This window comes from Astyanax mexicanus, chromosome 14, assembly GCF_023375975.1.
Source record: "Astyanax mexicanus isolate ESR-SI-001 chromosome 14, AstMex3_surface, whole genome shotgun sequence".
In the NCBI taxonomy this organism is placed as follows: domain Eukaryota; kingdom Metazoa; phylum Chordata; class Actinopteri; order Characiformes; family Acestrorhamphidae; genus Astyanax; species Astyanax mexicanus.
In genome coordinates, this window is record NC_064421.1 from 22,284,792 (window position 1) to 22,303,905 (window position 19,114).

General features: G+C 38.4%; 1 protein-coding gene across 3 annotated transcripts in view; it reads right to left on the bottom strand.

The window, feature by feature from the left end:
• tmem260 (transmembrane protein 260) overlaps positions 1 to 11,848 on the bottom strand; it is a 38,661-nt gene extending 26,813 nt beyond the window's left edge. Inside the window, exons 1-3 of one of the 3 annotated variants that reach the window (XM_022663750.2) lie at positions 11,294 to 11,848; positions 4,583 to 4,614; positions 1,959 to 2,110 (exon numbers count right to left, since the gene is read on the bottom strand). In XM_022663750.2, the coding sequence (XP_022519471.1) occupies positions 1,959 to 2,110; positions 4,583 to 4,614; positions 11,294 to 11,399 (290 nt within the window). In that variant the 5' untranslated portion in view covers positions 11,400 to 11,848. The remainder of the gene's footprint in view (positions 1 to 1,958; positions 2,111 to 4,582; positions 4,615 to 11,293) is intronic. The other 2 variants (XM_007252497.4, XM_007252498.4) reach the window with 2 other exon arrangements.
• Between the last annotated feature and the right edge of the window lie 7,266 nt (positions 11,849 to 19,114).

A 19,114-nucleotide genomic window follows, 5' to 3' on the forward strand; every position in this document is an offset into this window, starting at 1 on the left:
TCTCGCTCCTGCCAGCTACAGCTCACAGTCCAGCAGACAGAGACATAGGCCAAAACCTCAGCCTCAGATTCAGCTCAGACAGATAACCATCAGAACCTTTTACAATTATGCTTTCAATTAAAAACATAGATTATATATGATATTTAAGGCTAAGAGAGCTTTGGGTTTGGAATGCATGTGTAAGAGAAAGTGAGCATTCGTGAAAGAAAAAAAAGAGATAGAGATTGAAAGTGTGTGTGTGTGTGTGTGTGTGTGTGTGTGTGTGTGTGTGTGTGTGTGTAGAAATGCTAAGCACCCATCAGCTGAGGGGAGGAGGAAGTGTGGGCTATGGGTAATGACTTTTTAGTTTCGCTAATCCAAAATTGGATCTAAATCCTTTTGGGATTAAGAGCAGGGGCTGCATTTTACATGTAGCCAGAGGCCAAATCTTTGGTCAGCCTGTTTCCCAAATCCAAACTAAAGTGGCTCCTCCGACCTCAGGCGAGCCGCACTGGCAGACATCGTTACATCATTTACGTCATTAAGGGAGTCCTTCAAAGCAGTTACATTCATCAACAAGTGTATACATATGGAGATATTTTATGTCATTTATTAGTGGGGAAATCAATTCAGTGTGTACAAATAAAAAAAGTAAAATCAGTTAAATTAAAAACACAGCACAAGCTGCTTAGATTATGTCTACCATTGTGTTGCATGTTAGTTGGTAAATAAACTGTAGCAACAAGAATAATACCACAGTTTACTTTATTACAGTGTTTTTACGTCTTGCATTTACACAGGTTGACATGCTCTCCCCATGTTAGGTGGGCAATATTATGATATTTTATCTGTACCATAATATCACACTACAACACACTTTTCAGGGATCATTTTAGGGAAATCTTAAGTACTTAAGGCCTAATAAATATTTTAATAATATATTCCTAATTAGGACTGGGTGCCAAAATGGATCACAGTGTTTTTATTTAGATATTTTTTTCAGATTTATTTCATATTGAACGGACGCTTTAAATTTAAGTAAACTAAATTTTAGTCCTGTCTGGTTTCAAATCTTCCGGGCAGATGTTACCTCATGTGGGAAAAAGGGTTTTGGCCCCTGCTGTGTGCTGCATTTATTGTCAAAATGCATGTTTTATAGATCTTCCAGTGGATATGATAAAATTTTGAATCAATAAACAAAAACCTTCTAAAGAGTTTAAATGCAGCTGTTGTTACTGTGAACATGTGACATACTACATTTACGTCACCTAATGATTTTATGTCCAAATAAGTATAATGAGTGCAATTTGTTTGTAATTTGTTGAAGATGTCCCCTGAGAAACTAATCTAAAAAATATATATTATAATATATATATATTGTATTTATTTAGTATGTTTAATGATGCTGTGGTTATCATCTACATTTCAATAATCAATTTCTGAAAACAAACCAAGATGGCCCCTCCATTGTGGTCATGGAAAACAAAGTGACTAGTTATCATGGGCAACACAAATAAAGCCTGAAACTTAAGATGAGACAGGAATTGCTCATAGGGCAGAAAAGAAGTTCCATTCAATACATATCAGCAGCTTTGTGCCTCAGTACCCTTTAGAAAGCTATATGATGGAGCCCTGAGAGAGCACATTTGGCCTTGGGTAGATGGCGCTCTCTCACCACATTACTTTAAAGGGTGATGTCCGCAGCACACGGCATCTGTGGGCTGAGGTATCAGAACAGAGTCGCTGCGCTTTCCTCCGGGAACACTGTGATACTACTTGGCCGTGCAGCATCAGCAGCAGTTCAAAAAGAAGCAGAAGCGGTGGCTGACTTTACATGTATTGGAGGAAGCATGTGCTAGTCTTCACCCTCCTGGTGTGTTGAGGCATTACTAGTGAATGGGTGAGTCCTAGTGAGTGGGTTGGGTTATTGGCTGTGTAAATTGGGGAGAAAAAAAAGAAAGCTATAATGATGTTCCTACCTGCAGACAGTGTAGCAGAGAGCCCCACTGCTCCCAGCCCCAAGTAGAGCACAAAGTCTATTGGCGCTATGTGCAGGAGAACTGCCTGGCAGCAGGTGGAGGGCTATGGAGGTCAGCATGGTAAAGAGAGGGTATCCAGGAGGGTGGGCCACCTGAAGAAACAAAGCAGACGGTAAATATTAAGAAAAAAAAATTAGGACAAAGTTTAAAAATGGACTGATCCCGTCCACATTCCCCTGCAATTCCTACTCTGTACAATAGGGCAGCCTCCGGTTTGTGAGTTATGCCTCCATGATATTCACCATATCAGTTCTGTACACACAAACACAGACACACACACACACAAGCACCCACACACACACACACCTCCTCCTTCCCTCCCTCCCGATCACCCTCCAAAACCCTGATCTCCTGTCTCCTTGCCTTCCCAGCAATTAGGAACTAAGTCCCCTCAGGAGCGATAAGGGGCTGAGCTATTAAAGGCTGTCTCACTCCTACTGGCCTGATAACACACACAGTCACGGCAGGCTGAGAAAACGCTACACACTCTACAGCAAGGAGATGTCTGAGGGTGGGAAGAGGGAGGGAGAGGAGAGTGATGAATAGAGGAAGGGAAGGTGAAAGAGAGAGAGAGAGAGTAGAAAAAGAGGAGAGAGAGCACTCAAGCTAGGCTGGAGTAGGGCTTGGCAATATATCGCAAATATCGATATATTTTTAAACCATTTTAAACAAAAAAACTTTGGAGAGTCAGTGTAATATGTAGATACACATTAGCTATTTACTGTTTGAATATACTACAGGTTTAATTTATGGTGTTACAAATAAATCCCAATACTTTAACATTATACCTTGTTAAGGTTTCATTTAGACCGGTCACGATTATATTTTTTGTGGATGATATATCATTCCAGAAATTATTGCAATAAATGATATTATTGTCATTTTAAAGTCATTAAACGCCACTGACATAATAATAACAGTATAGCATAACAAAGCAATACCCTTTTAAAGATGACAACATTTTAATTAATCACATTTTGGGAAATATATATATTTTTTCGCCTACTGCAGTCCACACTGTGTGAAGAGTATTTGAATGGAGAATTGGTCATTGCATGACTGGCTAAAATACTGTTCACTGTTATATATGTCAACAAACATACAAATAAACACAATAGACAATATCGTGATTATCATATATATCATATATATGTCTGCCATTTCTCTTAATCATACATAGATTTGAGTTTTCAGCCATGTCGTCCGGCCCTAAGATGGAGAGTAAAATCTGTTTAGTAAAGTTTAAACTATGCTGTGCTCTTTATATGAAAAATTGCCACAATTAACACAGTTATGTCAATTACTTTTATACTCTTGTTCTTTTAAACTGCTGGTCAAAGAACCAGTATAATTTAAATGCCAGTGAACCAAGCAATTCCTTCTTTTAAAACAACAGAAGCCATATAGCCACCTGTGCTTTCCGTAATGCTATCACAATGACTTTATGTGTCCTATAAGCATTATAAAATCTTACAGAACACTTATTTATACATTATTGAGTAACTTATTAATTTGTTCAACTAATTATCTAATATACAGCGATTTGTTGGAATCCACAGTGAAATTCAACTCATGCAGTTCAGGGGAAAAGGAGAAAAGAGAAATACTGCAGGACCGACTGAGAAAAAGAGCAAGAGTGGGCCATGAAAGAGAGAGAGAGAGAGAGAGAGAGAGAGAGAGGACAGCGAGAGGACAGAAGAAACAGAGACAGTATGGCAAACAGATGGTAGGGTCAGATGCTGTGCCAACAAGGTGAGCATGAGGTGGAATAGGAGGTTTGTGTGTGTGCGCCTGCACGTGTGTCTATGTTGTGTGTAGCAGAAATGCTTCCACTTGTACGCTGCAGATATATGACATCACGCAGGGCACGCGTGGTGCGAGAGTGCATGCCGAAGGAGAAGAGGTGTTATTGTGCGTGTCGGTGCGTGCGTGTGGTACATTAACAGACGTGCAGAACACACAGCTCGAGAGCCCTGCCGCGGGGAGCTTTAAGGCAGAATGGATCCGGGGCTCCAGGGAGCAGGAGGGGAGGGCCGCCGGCCTTCTGCCCTGGAGAGACCCCTCCAACCCTGGGGAGAGCCGGCAGGCAAGCAGGCCACACGGACAGAGGGAGGGATTACTGGCATACTGACACTGCCACAGCCTCCCTAAAAGGATCATGGTGGCGTAATAAACTTTATTAAATAATAAAACTTATTATAACTGGTAACCCGATTTAGTTCATTCTTTGCGGCTTACACAGACGCACACCCATACACGCACAAAAAGAAGAGGGGTTGGAGCATAATAAGCCTTATACCGTACATAAGGCAAAGCCTACAAAAGCCATTGCCTTACCATTCAGTCTAATTGGATTTGAAGAACAGGGTTGCAAATTATAGCATTCTCTAGCCCTAACTTAGTAAAAAGAAGTGCATAGAAAAGAGAGTGGGGAGAAAAAAAAAACCTGTAGCCTGAAAAGTAAATTAATCAGCTTTTTTTTTTCTCCCCATACTTAATTAAACTTCCTTAATGCCTTTAAGAGTTAATGAGTGAATTGATTAAACAATACGGCTAATGCTTACCCCCAGCTCACAAGCAGCGGTGATCAACTCTCCTGTGGTAGAACAGAGAAGGAAATTAATGTAAACCCAATAATTATTATTAAGAGACAAGTCCGCTCCCGAAAGTTTTCCCAAATCAAATACTTGCACTGGGGTTTTGCATTAATTTGCCTGGATCAAAACCTGCAAATCTTCCCAGTGTGACATTTCCTAAGCGACACGCTCATTCTCTTCCATCGCGTGCCGCTCCCCTGATCCCCACGCAGGCGTGCGCGCGCACACACACACACACACACACACACACACACACAAGCAGGCAAGTGTATTCAGTGTTTCCACACTCCCCAGTCTGAGACAGTAACACTGCTCATGCTCAATATGCATTCACACACTCTCTCTCACACACACACACACACACACATATTAAATCACACACACAAAAACAACACACCCTCCCAGTCCCAGAGCCTCTACCCAAACCCTCACACACACACACACACACACACACACAGGGCATCACATGCTTCTACGTACACTCTTCTAATGTCTGTAATCTTTTCTGTCTTTATTTTAGTCTTTATTTCTCTGAGCCTCTGCTGATTCACCTATTTGTATTTACTTCTATTTCTCAAAGGCATGAACACAAAAATCAAGTAAAATAAAATCAGCCTTAAAAACACATGATCCAGCTACAGCTTTCACTAAAGATCCTGCTATAAAAACAACTCAAAAAGCTAATTACTGACTCACAGCTGCTGTAGTTTGCATGCACATCTTTATCTATTTTCTTGACAAATTAACTTGTTACCTGTTTCCTGGCAACAACTAGTCACCAGGCTGAACATTGGTAATTAACATCAAACTGTGCCATCTATTGGACAGAGCAGGTGGTGTCTTACACAAGTGCATGTGTACAAGTATCAAACACACATGATGATTAGCCAGCACAGTTGCAGAACACAATAGCAAACATCAGAGAATTAGAAATTATTTGCAAAATGCAAAGAGAACAAAAAAACAGTACTGGAAAAAAACTGGGCTAGGCAATAATTCAATATCAATATATAAAGCGATATTTTCGCGATATTATTTAAATCTATATTAAAATGTATAATTTACTATTTATTTATCTATAATATTTAAAAATATAATGTTTACAGCATATGTCACTGACCTTACTGGCATTTATTACAGGGCATACTTCATTAATTGACAAATACATTTTGAAGTTTTCGGTGTTCTTCGCAGTTTTTTGGTGGCTTTTTACTGTTTATATTTATATCTAAATTTTACTGTACTGATCAAAAATAAATAAATAAATAAATAAATCTACCCTTAAAAAGAATATTGAGCAAAAAGGGGGAAATGACCCAAAAAAAACTGCCATACAAAAAAAAAGTAATTCCAAAAAAACTTCAGAAATAATATTTTTCATCCAAAATGTTGTCCCGACCCGCCGTGGCTAAAGGCTCACTATTTGTAAACAGAACGAAACTTGAGATATGGCAAAAATCTGAGAAATGCTGTCTGATGCAACACTGCCTGAACGCTGGAAAATCCTATAAACTATGTTTTCTGATGCAACCTCAAATGTTCAGTGCATCACTGAATTCTGAAATCGTCAGCTGGCAGTTCCAACATTTTCACTGGCGGTTGTCTATTTAGTTGTCACGTTGGAACTCCTATCTGTGCCTACAGACCCCTCACTCTTCAGTGCTGGAATTTTCCTTGCTTTCACTCCTCTGTTCTGAACAACCATGAACACAATCACAACAACTCACACATGGTGAGGTCAGGCCTACCGCATTCACATCTCCAAGTGTGCAGCTTTCCTTTTAATCTAATTTTCTCATGTTATGTACACAGACAGGTAAAGTTATCACACGTTTTTTTTGGCCATGTGTTTATTGCTGTTTGTCTGGAGCAGCAAAGCTGGGCCTGGTCGTGAGGAGCAGCTTCTGAAAGAAAAAAAAAAAAGCAAAGTGGGGGGAAATGCAGTGAAAGCGGGGCAGCAGTGGAAGAAGCCAAGTGTCTTTGTGATAGCAGAGCACTGGGCACCCACAGCAGCCTTTCTGCCCCTTAATCCCAATCATTTCCACACTCGCATTCCTAGACAACAGCGGTCCCGTGGGGCGCCCGCTCAGCCTCTCCAGGGCGCAGCACACCTAAAGGGATTAGGGCTGCGAGACTGAGACCTAGAGAATTTCTGCCGAGTATTCAGCTGGCTCTATCGCTTCAGCATCCTGCACTGTCCCTGAACGCCACGCTCAGGGGCTACGCCGGGGTTTTTTTTACACCCTTCCAAAAACACCCCTTATACCAACACTCTCCCCTCCACTGCCACCCTGGATTCATACAAGAGAAAAAAGCTAACAGGACAGCCTCTTGGATGTCCCTCCTGACACTTTCTTTTTACCCCAGCTAGTTCAAAAGAAGCTTTTTGTCACAGTAAAAGCCTGGCTCAAGCATATTTTTGTGTTTACACTATGTAAGTCAGGTCTCTTGTTATTTAACAAAAAAGTGGTCAACAGAATACATGAGGGCACCAACCTACAGCAGCCTGTCTTCTCAAGCAGATTTCTATGTGAGAAAGACATCCCTTCTTAAAGGATAGTTACCATGTACTGCTGGAATGTTATAAAGACGTTCTTGCCAGGTAGCCAGGAAGCAACAAATAGCACCTTCTGATATCCAATTATATTTGCAAAACAATTTATTTATAGACTGGACAGGTCCAGTAACCTAATCCCAACCATCCTGTAACACAAACTAAATACGAAAAACTGAATCACTGTCAAAAACTAGTACAATTGAACCAGAAGAATATTAGACATAATCAATCCACACTTAACCTACCAAAAACACTCTATTAATTAACTCAAGAAGATGCCCATTAATACAAAGGTACACTTACTTTTTCTAGTCTGCACATAAGTATTTTGTTTAGTCAATATGCTAAATAAAACACATCAACAGTACTGTTTGTGTTATTAGTTTAGATCATTCCAATTGGTTTTCTTCTTGAGAATGAATAATTGATCGTAACCAAAAAAAGCACAACCAAACTTATATTCTTCCAAATAATGAGCTGCACTCATTAATTTACCAGTGTTTTTTTTTAAATAATATAAAATTCATAGCAGTTTATTATCTATATTTCAATAAACTAAGGATAGTATGTAGATGATGAAGTAAATGACAATATTTTATGTTTTTTGATCAATTTTGTTATTTGTCTGCTGTCAGAATATTGTGATGAAGAATGTTTTTGAATACTGTAATATTTTACCCTAGTACTATGCCAATTGTATCATCTCCATTTTAAATGGACTACAACACAGCAGTACACCAATTGTTTGGAGTCCAATCTGTACTGTGGTGTGGAGCACTGACTGCATATATATAGCCAGCTATCCAAGATAAACATTTTTTTAGTCAGCAGGCTAAAAATCCTGCTTGTTGGAGTAAATAATAGATTACAGTGTTCTGTCCCTCCAACAATAAAAAGCACTCAACTTTAATCGCTCAGATTTGGGATTATCATCTAAACTTGTATCACTGAACCCTCAGGAAGACAGAATCAAACCTGTACTGTGGTAAGCTAAGCTAGCTTCATGTAACATTCACGTAACATTCTTAAGTAAATCAGTGGTTTAGATTAAACAATCAGTTTACAGATATGTAATTTTTTATGTAATGCACAGCATCTACCTGCCTATACAATAATACAGCTCAAAGAGAATTCAGGACCAAAATAAAAACATACAAAAACACTGCTGTCTGCTTTAAAACTGAATTTTTTATGGAATCTTTCCTTACTTGTATTTCTTTATAATAAGATATGCTGTTTTTCTGGTTTAGCAACATTTCAGGCAGTTTGATGTAGACAGTTTACCTCTGAACACACATACATACATACATACATACATACATACATATATATATATATATATATATATATATATATATATATATATATATATATATTTACCTCAGAACAAGTCAGATAAAGAACAGATGTGTTAAAGAGATAATGTTACATATCTTCCCTAACCCTATATAATGCAATACTTATAATATAGAGATCCATATCAGTTATAACCCACCACGATTTTACAACTATTTAACAGCATATTACTTAAAGGAATACAACACAGACAAAACAATGTCCCAAGTCTTCTTCAATGTCCACACTTTGATGACATATGCAGCATGTAGACCAATAGGGCAGGAGAGGCCTGGGTTCAAATGCATGTGTTTGCCACAAATTAAAGCAACATGCACACAAGATATTGATGCTATTTGTTTTCTTTGTCTGGTTAAAAACATTACATCACAGTATTGAAAGACATTTCCATAAATACAAGAGATAAAGCTAAGATGCCCCCCCCCCTGAAACTTTCTTTAGCTTCTCAAGCAGCTTTCTATGGGAGAAAGACATCCCTTCTTAAAGGATAATTACTGGGTACAGTTGGATATTTATCTAAATGTTTTTGCCAGGTAACGTTACTAGCACAAACTAGCACTTTCTGATATCTTTTTATGTTAGCAAAACACTTTTCAGACTAGATAGATTCCATTAAGCTCAACCCAACCATCATGTTAAGCAAAAAAGATAAGAAAAACTGCATCACTGTCAAAAATGCTCTGTGTCAAACATAGCTTGGGTGCAATCGTTATAATATGTCTTTATGTGTTTTATGTTTCCCTAATATTAGCAGAAGCAAACTATACTACTAAATTTGACCATATTAGTCCAGTACTATCAGCACTGCACTGGCTTCCAGTCAAATTCCGCATAGACTATAAAATTCTCCTGTTAACGTATAAAGCCCTACACGGGCTCGCTCCTGAGTATTTACAAGACCTCATCTCCTGTTATGAACCACCGCGATTACTCAGATCTCAGGGTGCTGGTTTATTAGTAGTGCCTAAAATTCAGAGGAGCTCTGCAGGAGGAAGAGCTTTCTCTTATAAAGCGCCTCAACTCTGGAATAATCTCCCCGAATATGTTCGGGACTCAGACACAGTCTCAATCTTTAAGTCTAGACTGAAAACTTACTTGTTTAGTTTAGCTTTTGGTAATTAATGTTTTTCCCTTTAGATAAGGCTGCAGATTCAGGGGTTCATGGACAGAGGAAATTGTGGTAAACTGAGATGCTGGTGCTGTTGTTCTCCCACTGCACACGGTCACTCAGGTTTGTGGACGGTGGAGTGGGTGGATGCTGGTGTTTCAGGGTGCCTCCATGTCTATGTTACCTTCTGGCTCTCTGCCTTTAGTTAGGCTGTTTTATTCAGTTCTGCCGGAGTCATTTGCCACACTCTGATAATGTTTTAATATTCTCAGTTTTGCATAAATCCAGTCAAAACTAATTCCATCTCTCTGCCTTCCTCCGAGTTACTGACTGCCCACCTGTCTGACCCGATACCGATGTTGGACCCTCAGGCTCTCGCGTCTCCTGTCCGGCCAGACTGATGGAAGTTTCTGAAGTCAGCTCTTCTCCACCACCACCACAGATCAGCTGCTCATCATCCATCTTACTCTCCACTACAGATTACATCCAAGCCATTAGTGGCGCTATTACACTCCTGAGTACATAAAACCTATATAGATGTATAAAAGACTTTTTAAATTTCTATTTAAAAGCCGTTTGACCAGTGGTAGGATGGTCCCCCCTTTAATGTGAGTCTTGGTCCTCCCAAGGTTTCTTCCTCCTCCTGCAGCTCTGAGGGAGTTTTTCCTTGCCTCCGCGCTCACTGGGGGTTCTGTATTCTGTATTTTCTATGTGTAATGTTTTGCCTGATTCTTTGTCCTGTAATCATGTTTCTGTAAAGCTGCTTTGTGCCAACACCTGTTGTAAAAAGCGCTATACAAATAAATTTGATTTGATTTGATTTGATATACAAATACTACCCCAAGCTTAGTACATTTAGCATTTTTATTCCAAAGTATTCTGCACTTCATCCAGCTAAACAAGATCAATTACATTTGTAATGATATGTATAAAAATGTTTTTTTTTTTCAATTGAGGCATGTTGGCTATCAGGATAGACCATGAACCAAGCCAATGAAAAAGTTTACCAGCCAATGAAACAGTAGCTTAGCCCCGCCCACTGCACTGAAAAACATCACTAGAGTCGACGAGGCAAAGTGAGCGCTATTTTTTACACATAATATATGGTTTAGAATACATTTTATAATGTTTATTTACTACTATTACTGTTTGTGAAATAAAAAAGGTCAATATCAAATATGAAATAAAAATGCTAAACAATGCAATGCAATTAATATTTTAGTTATTTGGATTTCATTTTATATAGAGTACATTTTAAAATATTAGAGTCATGTTATGTGTCCATCCCAGAAAAACATAATTCTTATATTGTTTTTTTTTCCATCAGTGGAACCTAATTCAGGGCTGAAAGGGTTCTTTAATTGTAGGTAAAGAGTGCTTCTGAGTGCGTGTAGATGCTGCTAATAGATGAGGCCACAGTAAGGGCGCTGGTGAGCATAACTATGATTTGCTGAATGAGAAATGGGACATCCTGCAGCCTCCAGGACTCCAGCACCGCGATGCAACATTTGTGACGGTGCTTCAGAGAAAACTAACTTAACTACACTGTTTGTGTTTTTGTTCAACACCTCGTGCACGCGCGGCTTCAGCACGCCGTGTAAAACAGCGCTCTGATTGGCTGCGTATGCTTTTAAACGCACGTGACAGCTGAACCTACCTGAATCTCCACCGGGGACTGTTCGCTGCACGGCGGGCAGGTACAGCGCCGAAACCCCGGCTACTGTAGCTCCAGTCAGTGTCCATGACCACCTGTCCTCCGACATCTCAGCACTTCACTCCCCGATTAAATCCTCATTTAAAAGCGTTTACTGTTTCTGCTTAACCTGAGCCCGTTCATACTGCAGATAGTTCTGTCTGTGGATGCTAGCTATCTTCCTGATCGCCAATATAATTTATGTTTTGTAGCTAAATAAAGCAAAAACATCTGCAAGCTAGAAGCGAGCAGGAGTGATGCTGCTGCTAACAGAATAGCTTAGCATCCGGCTAAACCTTCCCAAAGCTGTTCAAACATGAGCTGCAAAACCGCGGTGCCTTATTTCCCGTGGGTTCCGTTGATAATCTCCAGATTAGTGTTTCCGCGGTTGGACTGTCCCCTCCAGACCGCAGGTTTCTGTGCTGATTTCAGAGATCACTGCGCTAGCATGCTGGAGTTTGGGCTAATTCCGCTTCCTGCTTTGGCCGGCTCTGGCGTAAACGGCGCGTTTGTGAGGAACAGCAGGGGGGCTGCCAGAAGCGGGAGTGTGTTCAGAGACTCGCAGGCTTCAATGGGAGGCACTTAGATTTGAAAAGGGAAAAAGGAAAACTATCAAATGTTGTGTGATGAGAAAGAATTATATTCACAATTTTAATAAGGTTACATGGACTGTTTTTATTTCATGCACAGTATTTTTTTACTTCTCGGCAATTACAGTGATTACTTTAGGGGATTTTGGGACCTTGATCCCTTAGAAACATATTAGGCAACTAGCTATCCTAAAGCGTACATCTATCTATACAATACATTATTTGGTTGATTCTCGACAAATACATTGATTAGAGTAGTGTAACTAGTTAGAAAGCTAAACAAGAAGCTGTGCCAAGAAGACCAGGGACAGTTGTAACACTTTTTGTGATTTTTTCCAATGTGGTGAAATATGAAATGTGTACTGGTTGAAAAATGTGTCTAAATACTGTCTTTCCACTTTTGCAACCATCCCACTGTACAGAAAATAAATTAGACATAATTAATTAATCAAATACTTTAGATGAAAAAATATTATGTAATCATTCATCATTATTGTGATTTCTTATTTTTATACAGGCCTAATGGTTATTTTATTTCACACTACATGATAAAACAGAGCAGGAGCCTTTAAATTATGATGCAAGGAAATAATTTAATGCGTAGAACACACATCCTCAAAAACGTTTAGTTTTGTAGGCCTAAAACGTAAGCTTATACATTGTTTCATTCATCTTATATTGTCCTACTTTTACTCTATAATAATGAACAAGAACTGAGATGTGACTTATGCAGCACAGTCAGAAGAATGCATTTGCTATGATCTATGAACAATAAACTCTTAAAACTATGTGATATTTTGTGTTCAAGTAATGCAAGGGAGCAGTATGCATTCTATTAATCAATGTATTTCCACACACATTAATTAATGTATGTTAATGATGTTGATGATTTTTGTTTATAAACTAGATGAAAATCAACAACTACTTGATCAGTGTCACAAGCCAAAACTCTGCGCATGCCCTGAACGTAGCCAGGACAGCAGCAGCTGTGATTGGTCCGCAGAGCCTCATGTTCTGTTTCTGTTAATAATTTATTATTAAAGTGTGTAGTTCATGAATATCAACATAAAACGTAGCTAAGCTAACTGAAGTGTTTATATGTAGAGCTTCTTCTGTCGTCTTTATAGTTGAGTTTCCCGTGAGTTTGTAATGAAATGGCCGTTGGCTCGGGCTCCTGCTGTTCAGTTAGCTAACATTGCCGTTGGTTTTTAAATTTTAGATAAGTGAATGGGCGCGCGTGCTCCAACACACACTCCAAAGACACACTGCTGATAATACATCAAATTAGTTACCCTGAATGGCTTTTCTGCAGTCATTGCTTTCAGGTAGGCTACACAAACCCACCCTTGTTTTTTAATACTACATCTACACTGCCCGGCCCAAAAAAAAAGTCGCCACTTGGATTGCGCGTGCTCCAACACACTGCAGATAATACATCAAACTAGTGACCATGAATGGCTTTTCTGCAGTCATTGCTTTAGGTAGGCTACACAAACCCACCCTTGTTTTTTAATATTACATCTACACTGCCCGGCCCAAAAAAAAAGTCGCCACTTGGATTTAACTGAGCAAATGATCTGGGGTTGTTGCCGTTGGTCAGGTCTAGGTTCAGCAACAGTATGTGCTCAAAGACTGAGGTCAGCTGACTAACGTTACCTGAATATACTGAAGATAGACCAGGTTATTCTACCAATGTTTTTTTTTCATCCCTAATGGCACTGAAATATTTTAAGCTGACTATGCCAGGATTCATTTCAGTTGTGAAAGAGTGGTTCATAATTGAAGTGAACATCTTTTTTACACATGGATTGGCCACCACAGAGTACAGAGCTTAACCCCATTGAGAATCTTTGGGATGTGCTGGAGGAGGCTTTGTGCAACATTCTGAGTGCATCATAGGACAGAGTGTGAATGTGTTCGTTCATCTGACCTTACTAACAAAATGTGTGTGCGCACAGCACAGTTAGTGCTGGAGATAAAACTAGTTCCTTTTGAACGTGTATTTTATCTTCTAAATGTCTGTTCCAACCATTTAAAAGTTTAAATGCTTTAATTAAAGGTTTTACATTGTATAGAACTGTTTCTGACCCTGCTTCTAGAACAACATTTTAAAATACAGGTTATAGAATTGTTGTTGTCATTTGTATTACATCAGGATTTTAGCCTTTAAATATTTACGTAGCTCACGATAAGAAAAAAAAGGACATGAAGGAGCTGAATTCATCACATTTAATTTGGTATCAATATTCAGAAGTGGGTCTGGGCTCTTGAGTTATGTTTTATGTATATTTAATATAGTTTTAGTGATCATGTCTGCAAAACTTTTGCTTTTGCTGCGGCTATTTTTAAAACTATACAATCATATTTAGCCCTGGACATATATTAATATTTTCTTATACAAATATCTACAGATAGATGGCACATACGCTGTAAATATTCAGTGTTTATTGATCTCTCCTTTCTTTCAGCTGGAGTGATCAGTTTGTCTTTATGGTTTTGCCTGTGTGTTCTACAAATCTTTCAAAATAGACTTTGACAGTAACTTGCCGTTCTGCCAATGTAGCAAATTCTGAGTGAATACATGTAAAAATCCTGGATCCAGAAAGACAGGATAGGCAATGGACAATTCTAATTCTGAAGTGTCAAACGAAAAAAACATTACATCTTGTTGTAACAACTAAAATCATATTTTATTCAACTCAAATTAATACTTAGATTAAGCCATTTCATTTAACCTATTTACATCTAAAGTCTTTTAGTTTTTTTATGCTGTAAAATGATTTTTCCACCCAACCTCTAAAAGCTCATGACTGACAGGCGACAGGCCAAGTGCTGACCTGACCTACATCCATGAGCAGTGTGTAGAGTTCACTTAATTCACAATTAGCTGTGCTAACATTCTTTTTAGTGTTGCTCGCAGAAGGTGGTTGTGCTATGTGGAACCTTTAGTGCCACCTAAGTGGTGAGGTTCATAAGTTAAAGGGTTCCCTCATAAAAATGTCACAGTAGACTGATTGGTAATCCTGCTGTAACTTAAATGAGTCTGATCCTTCACTAAATTGAAAGCTTGGAGAGGTAGAGATGTGTCAGCAACTCAGAATTTCTAATCACTTCTCTCTCTCCCTCTCTCTCTCTCTTTCCTTAGTACCATCCTCACTGTCTAATCACTGTTTAATCCGCCACTCTACCAAACTCTCTCTCTCTTTTTCTCTTTCTGTCACACACACAGCACTTACACACACACTTTAAACATCCCCTTATGAATTCCAAAGGTTGCATGTATATATATAGTATATAATAATAGTATATAATATAAAATAATGTCTATTAGTGTTTGAAAATGGGCCCATACCATAATTTGTCATATATCATATATACATGCTTCATATATCATATCTTATAACCTTATATGTGCAGTTTATGTGTATGGTTTGCAATATCATAGAAAAGTATCACAGATAAAAAAAGAAGGCACATGTTACTCATTTTTATAGTTTTTTTGCTGGCACATTTCTGCTATAGAAGACATTCAAGACATTTGCACATTTGTTATCCTACAGCAATGTGTGTAGTAAACAAAGTATCTAACCAATTATAAAAGAGAACAAGTATAACAATGAAAAGTTGCCTAAGGAAGGATTGTAAGCACAGAATCTCATTCATTCATTTTTCAACACAATTTAGCACTAGAAATGACTCAGAGCTGAAGACAAGCCCAGGCTTTTTATTACTATTTTGATATGCAAATAAATACACTCAGTGCAGTAATGAAAGCAGGCTTACATTTTGCTAAAGCAGAAATGCCTGCCACTCTTTGCAATATGTTTGATCAGATGGTGTGTTGCTTACTATCTGCTTACTGACTGTAGACTCACAATATGTTTTAATCTGAACTTTAAGAGCACAGCAAACAAGTGGATTGTCAGTAAAGCCTTAAATCTGTTGAGGGAAAAAATCCTGTGGTGTTTTAGTAGCTACTTTAATAATATGTACACAGAATTGAAAATTTTTCATATGAAACTTCTCACTGATACAAAGTATATGCAGCAGTGCTCTTAGCAAAGTGGAATTGATAGAAGATTTCTGTCAAGCCAGTATTACTAAACCTGTCTGTCACTAGCATAACTTCACAAAGAACTATCAAATGATCACTAGATGAAGCATTTTCCAAAGCATCAACACCAGAGGTCCCAAATGTTTAAAGCAGCAATATGTGATTTTTTTTTTCTCCTGGTCGCTACAGAGAAGTTCAGTTGACTTTACACCACTGCTGTATATACAATTTAGCACAACAATTATAACAGATGTTTTGATAGTACTGGGAGGAGTTTTGTTAGTTGGCTGTATATTGTGGCTCAAAGACCACCTCAGACCACCTCCTAAAATGGTTTACATAATTAGGGTTTAAGCAGCGAAGGTGTGTAGAATTTAATTTTTTTGGCTCAGGTTCTTCTTTTTTGTTTCTCCAATAAAAATAATACTGCAGAGTGAGACATAGAGACAACAATCTTGGTAGGTAGATGTAGTTTGTGTGCATCTCGGTGGACAACAAAAATGCCACTGATTGGCCAATGGAGGTCACTAGAACACACCAATTTATGTTTTGATAAATAACCTTTGAGCCATAAGACCTACTCTTAAAATTAAAACAAAAAAACTTTGCAGTTTGGACAATTAAGCTGTGCGTATGTTTATGCTTATATGTATAATATGCACAGCCTACTTTTTTAAAATAATACTAATATTTTTAGACAAATCCTCACAAACATAACCTCAACTTGAATGGTATGTTTTGCAGCGGTGGAACTGCAACTCCAGGTGGTGCTATAGCAATTTAAAAAAAATTTATATGACCAAGGTTTTTCCAATGGACATGGAAATTGGCTTTGCCCTAGTATCTGCTGTTCTGAAACAGGATCTTTTAGACTGATCTCATATAAAAACAAAAATGACTGTATCAACCAATCAGGTCTCTGCAGGTTTTTAACAACCTTGGACTTGGCTGATGACCATGAATCTTGATACACATGGCCACATATAGACTCTTTATGAGCAATTAATCATCTTACCTTTTATAATCATAAAAAAAAGTAAACATCTTATACTATTCAGCTATCCACATGTTGCTGGCAGCAAATAAAGCCGCTTAGTTTGCCTGATAACTTTGCCAAGGAAACTCATTTTTAGATTGATGTACAGTATGTAAAATCTAGGCGAAAAAAACAAATTTAGTACAAATCTAAAGTTAAAAAATATGGCTGCCACCAGCCAACCAGTTTTTAGCACTGATCCTCATTATGCAAAATGTTCTTGAACCTACGGATTGCTGCTTGGACCTATATTTGTATTTACATGTACACACTAAGAAAAGAGTACAAAGCTTGTCGCTGGGGCTGTACCTTATATTGAGGTACAAAAAAGTACCTTTCAGTGAAAGTTATCATCAACTGAATATGTGTCAAAAACAATTTTTGATTTTGATGATTTGGTGATTGAAAATTGTCTGGTTTTCAAATGAAAAAATGTTCATTTAAAATAAATATTGTTTATTAGTACAGTGATACAGATTACTGAATGTACCTTTTGGCTGGTTAAATGGTACAAATCTGTACTTACTGCTGTTAGGAAAGACTGTGTACTTCAGAGGGAACAAATCTGACCCTGTAAAGACCAATATTGTACCATTGAGGGTACAATTATAAACAATGTACCTTTGAGTACAAAAAGTACTTGTATCATACCTGTTTTTAGAGTGTATTTAAATGTGTTTTGGCTGTGCTCAGACAAATGAATTAAACAGGTGTAAATGAGATCATAGTGTAGTGTAGTGGACTTCTAATCCCTAAGTGGCAATGACAGATACAGTGTTTTCCCAAGTATCACTAAAACCATATTCTGAGGTAAGATTTCTACATGATGCTTTAAACTTGGCTCATCACAGGCTTAATGTCGCTGATTTTATTTTAGCTTTTAGGAACATTAAAGGTTTGTTTTTGTCTGTTCACTCACAGCACAAAAGAATACAAACTGGACCTGATGCATATATTAACTAAGAGATGCATTCTGATCACCTTTGAGCCTGTTTACCTCTTTGTGCTTTTTAAAGCAGCCTCCAATTAAAACCATCAGAGATTAGGACAATCACGATCAATATTCTGGAATGGGGCTTTGGAGCATGGGCAGCAACAAAAGCAAGGCCCAGTTGGAATTGCCTTGAGCAGAACACCGAATGGAGGCCAATTAAAATAAGAGGATTCAATTTAGCCAAAGCAACAGGAACCTAAAGATAATGCATGTATCTAAAATTGCATTCTCTTGATTGGACTCTATCATGTTTGTTATGCCATTTTGGGAAGCGACGTGGTGCTGAGAAAGTTGGTGAAAAATGCTTTTTTTTTTAACAAATTGTGTTTAATCTAAGACCCTGCAAATAAGAGAAGAGGGCTTGCATGCATTCCACAGACACCGGACACAACATTCCAGAATAGGATCTGGATATATTTGGCCTAACTGAATAGTGGTAGAGTGAAATTATCTGAGTGAATGGTCCTCTCCCGAGATAAGCTTGTCTATGGTCCAGGCAAATACAATGGACTTTAATGACTTTGGTGAAAGAGAGAATTAAAATATTACATTACGACTGTATTTTGCGCTGAAAGCCAATCGTCATACAGAGTGAGAAGGAGAGATGGGGGGGTGAAGGGGGGGGGGTAAAGATTGTATGTGAAAGAGGATGTGCGGGTGACAGGGAGAGCGAGACAGCCCGTCACAGCATGGTCTCTATGTGGGAGCAATTCAGTTACTTAAACTGATCAAGATTTAATTAACACAACACTCGGCAATTACTCTGTAATTAAAGTCATTTGTCCTCTCGTGGAGCTGAGAGCACCATCATGCCACTGCTTCCATGGAGCTGCAAATTAGAATAGGGGAAGACAGAGGAGGGGGAACACGAGGCTGCAGCCGCAGTGTATTCATGGATTGATTGTCCGTGGTTTATCATGGAACCCGAAAATGGAATTTCTTCACAAGATGAACCTTATTCAGACAGAATACAAAACCATGCAAGCCTTCACAATTCACACTTTACTGTCCAGTACTCTAAAACACTGGAGGATTTCTGTAATACTTCTTTTATAGTCAACTTCAGCAGGCTAAACTGCAATTAACCGACAGACCTAAACTCACCAAATTA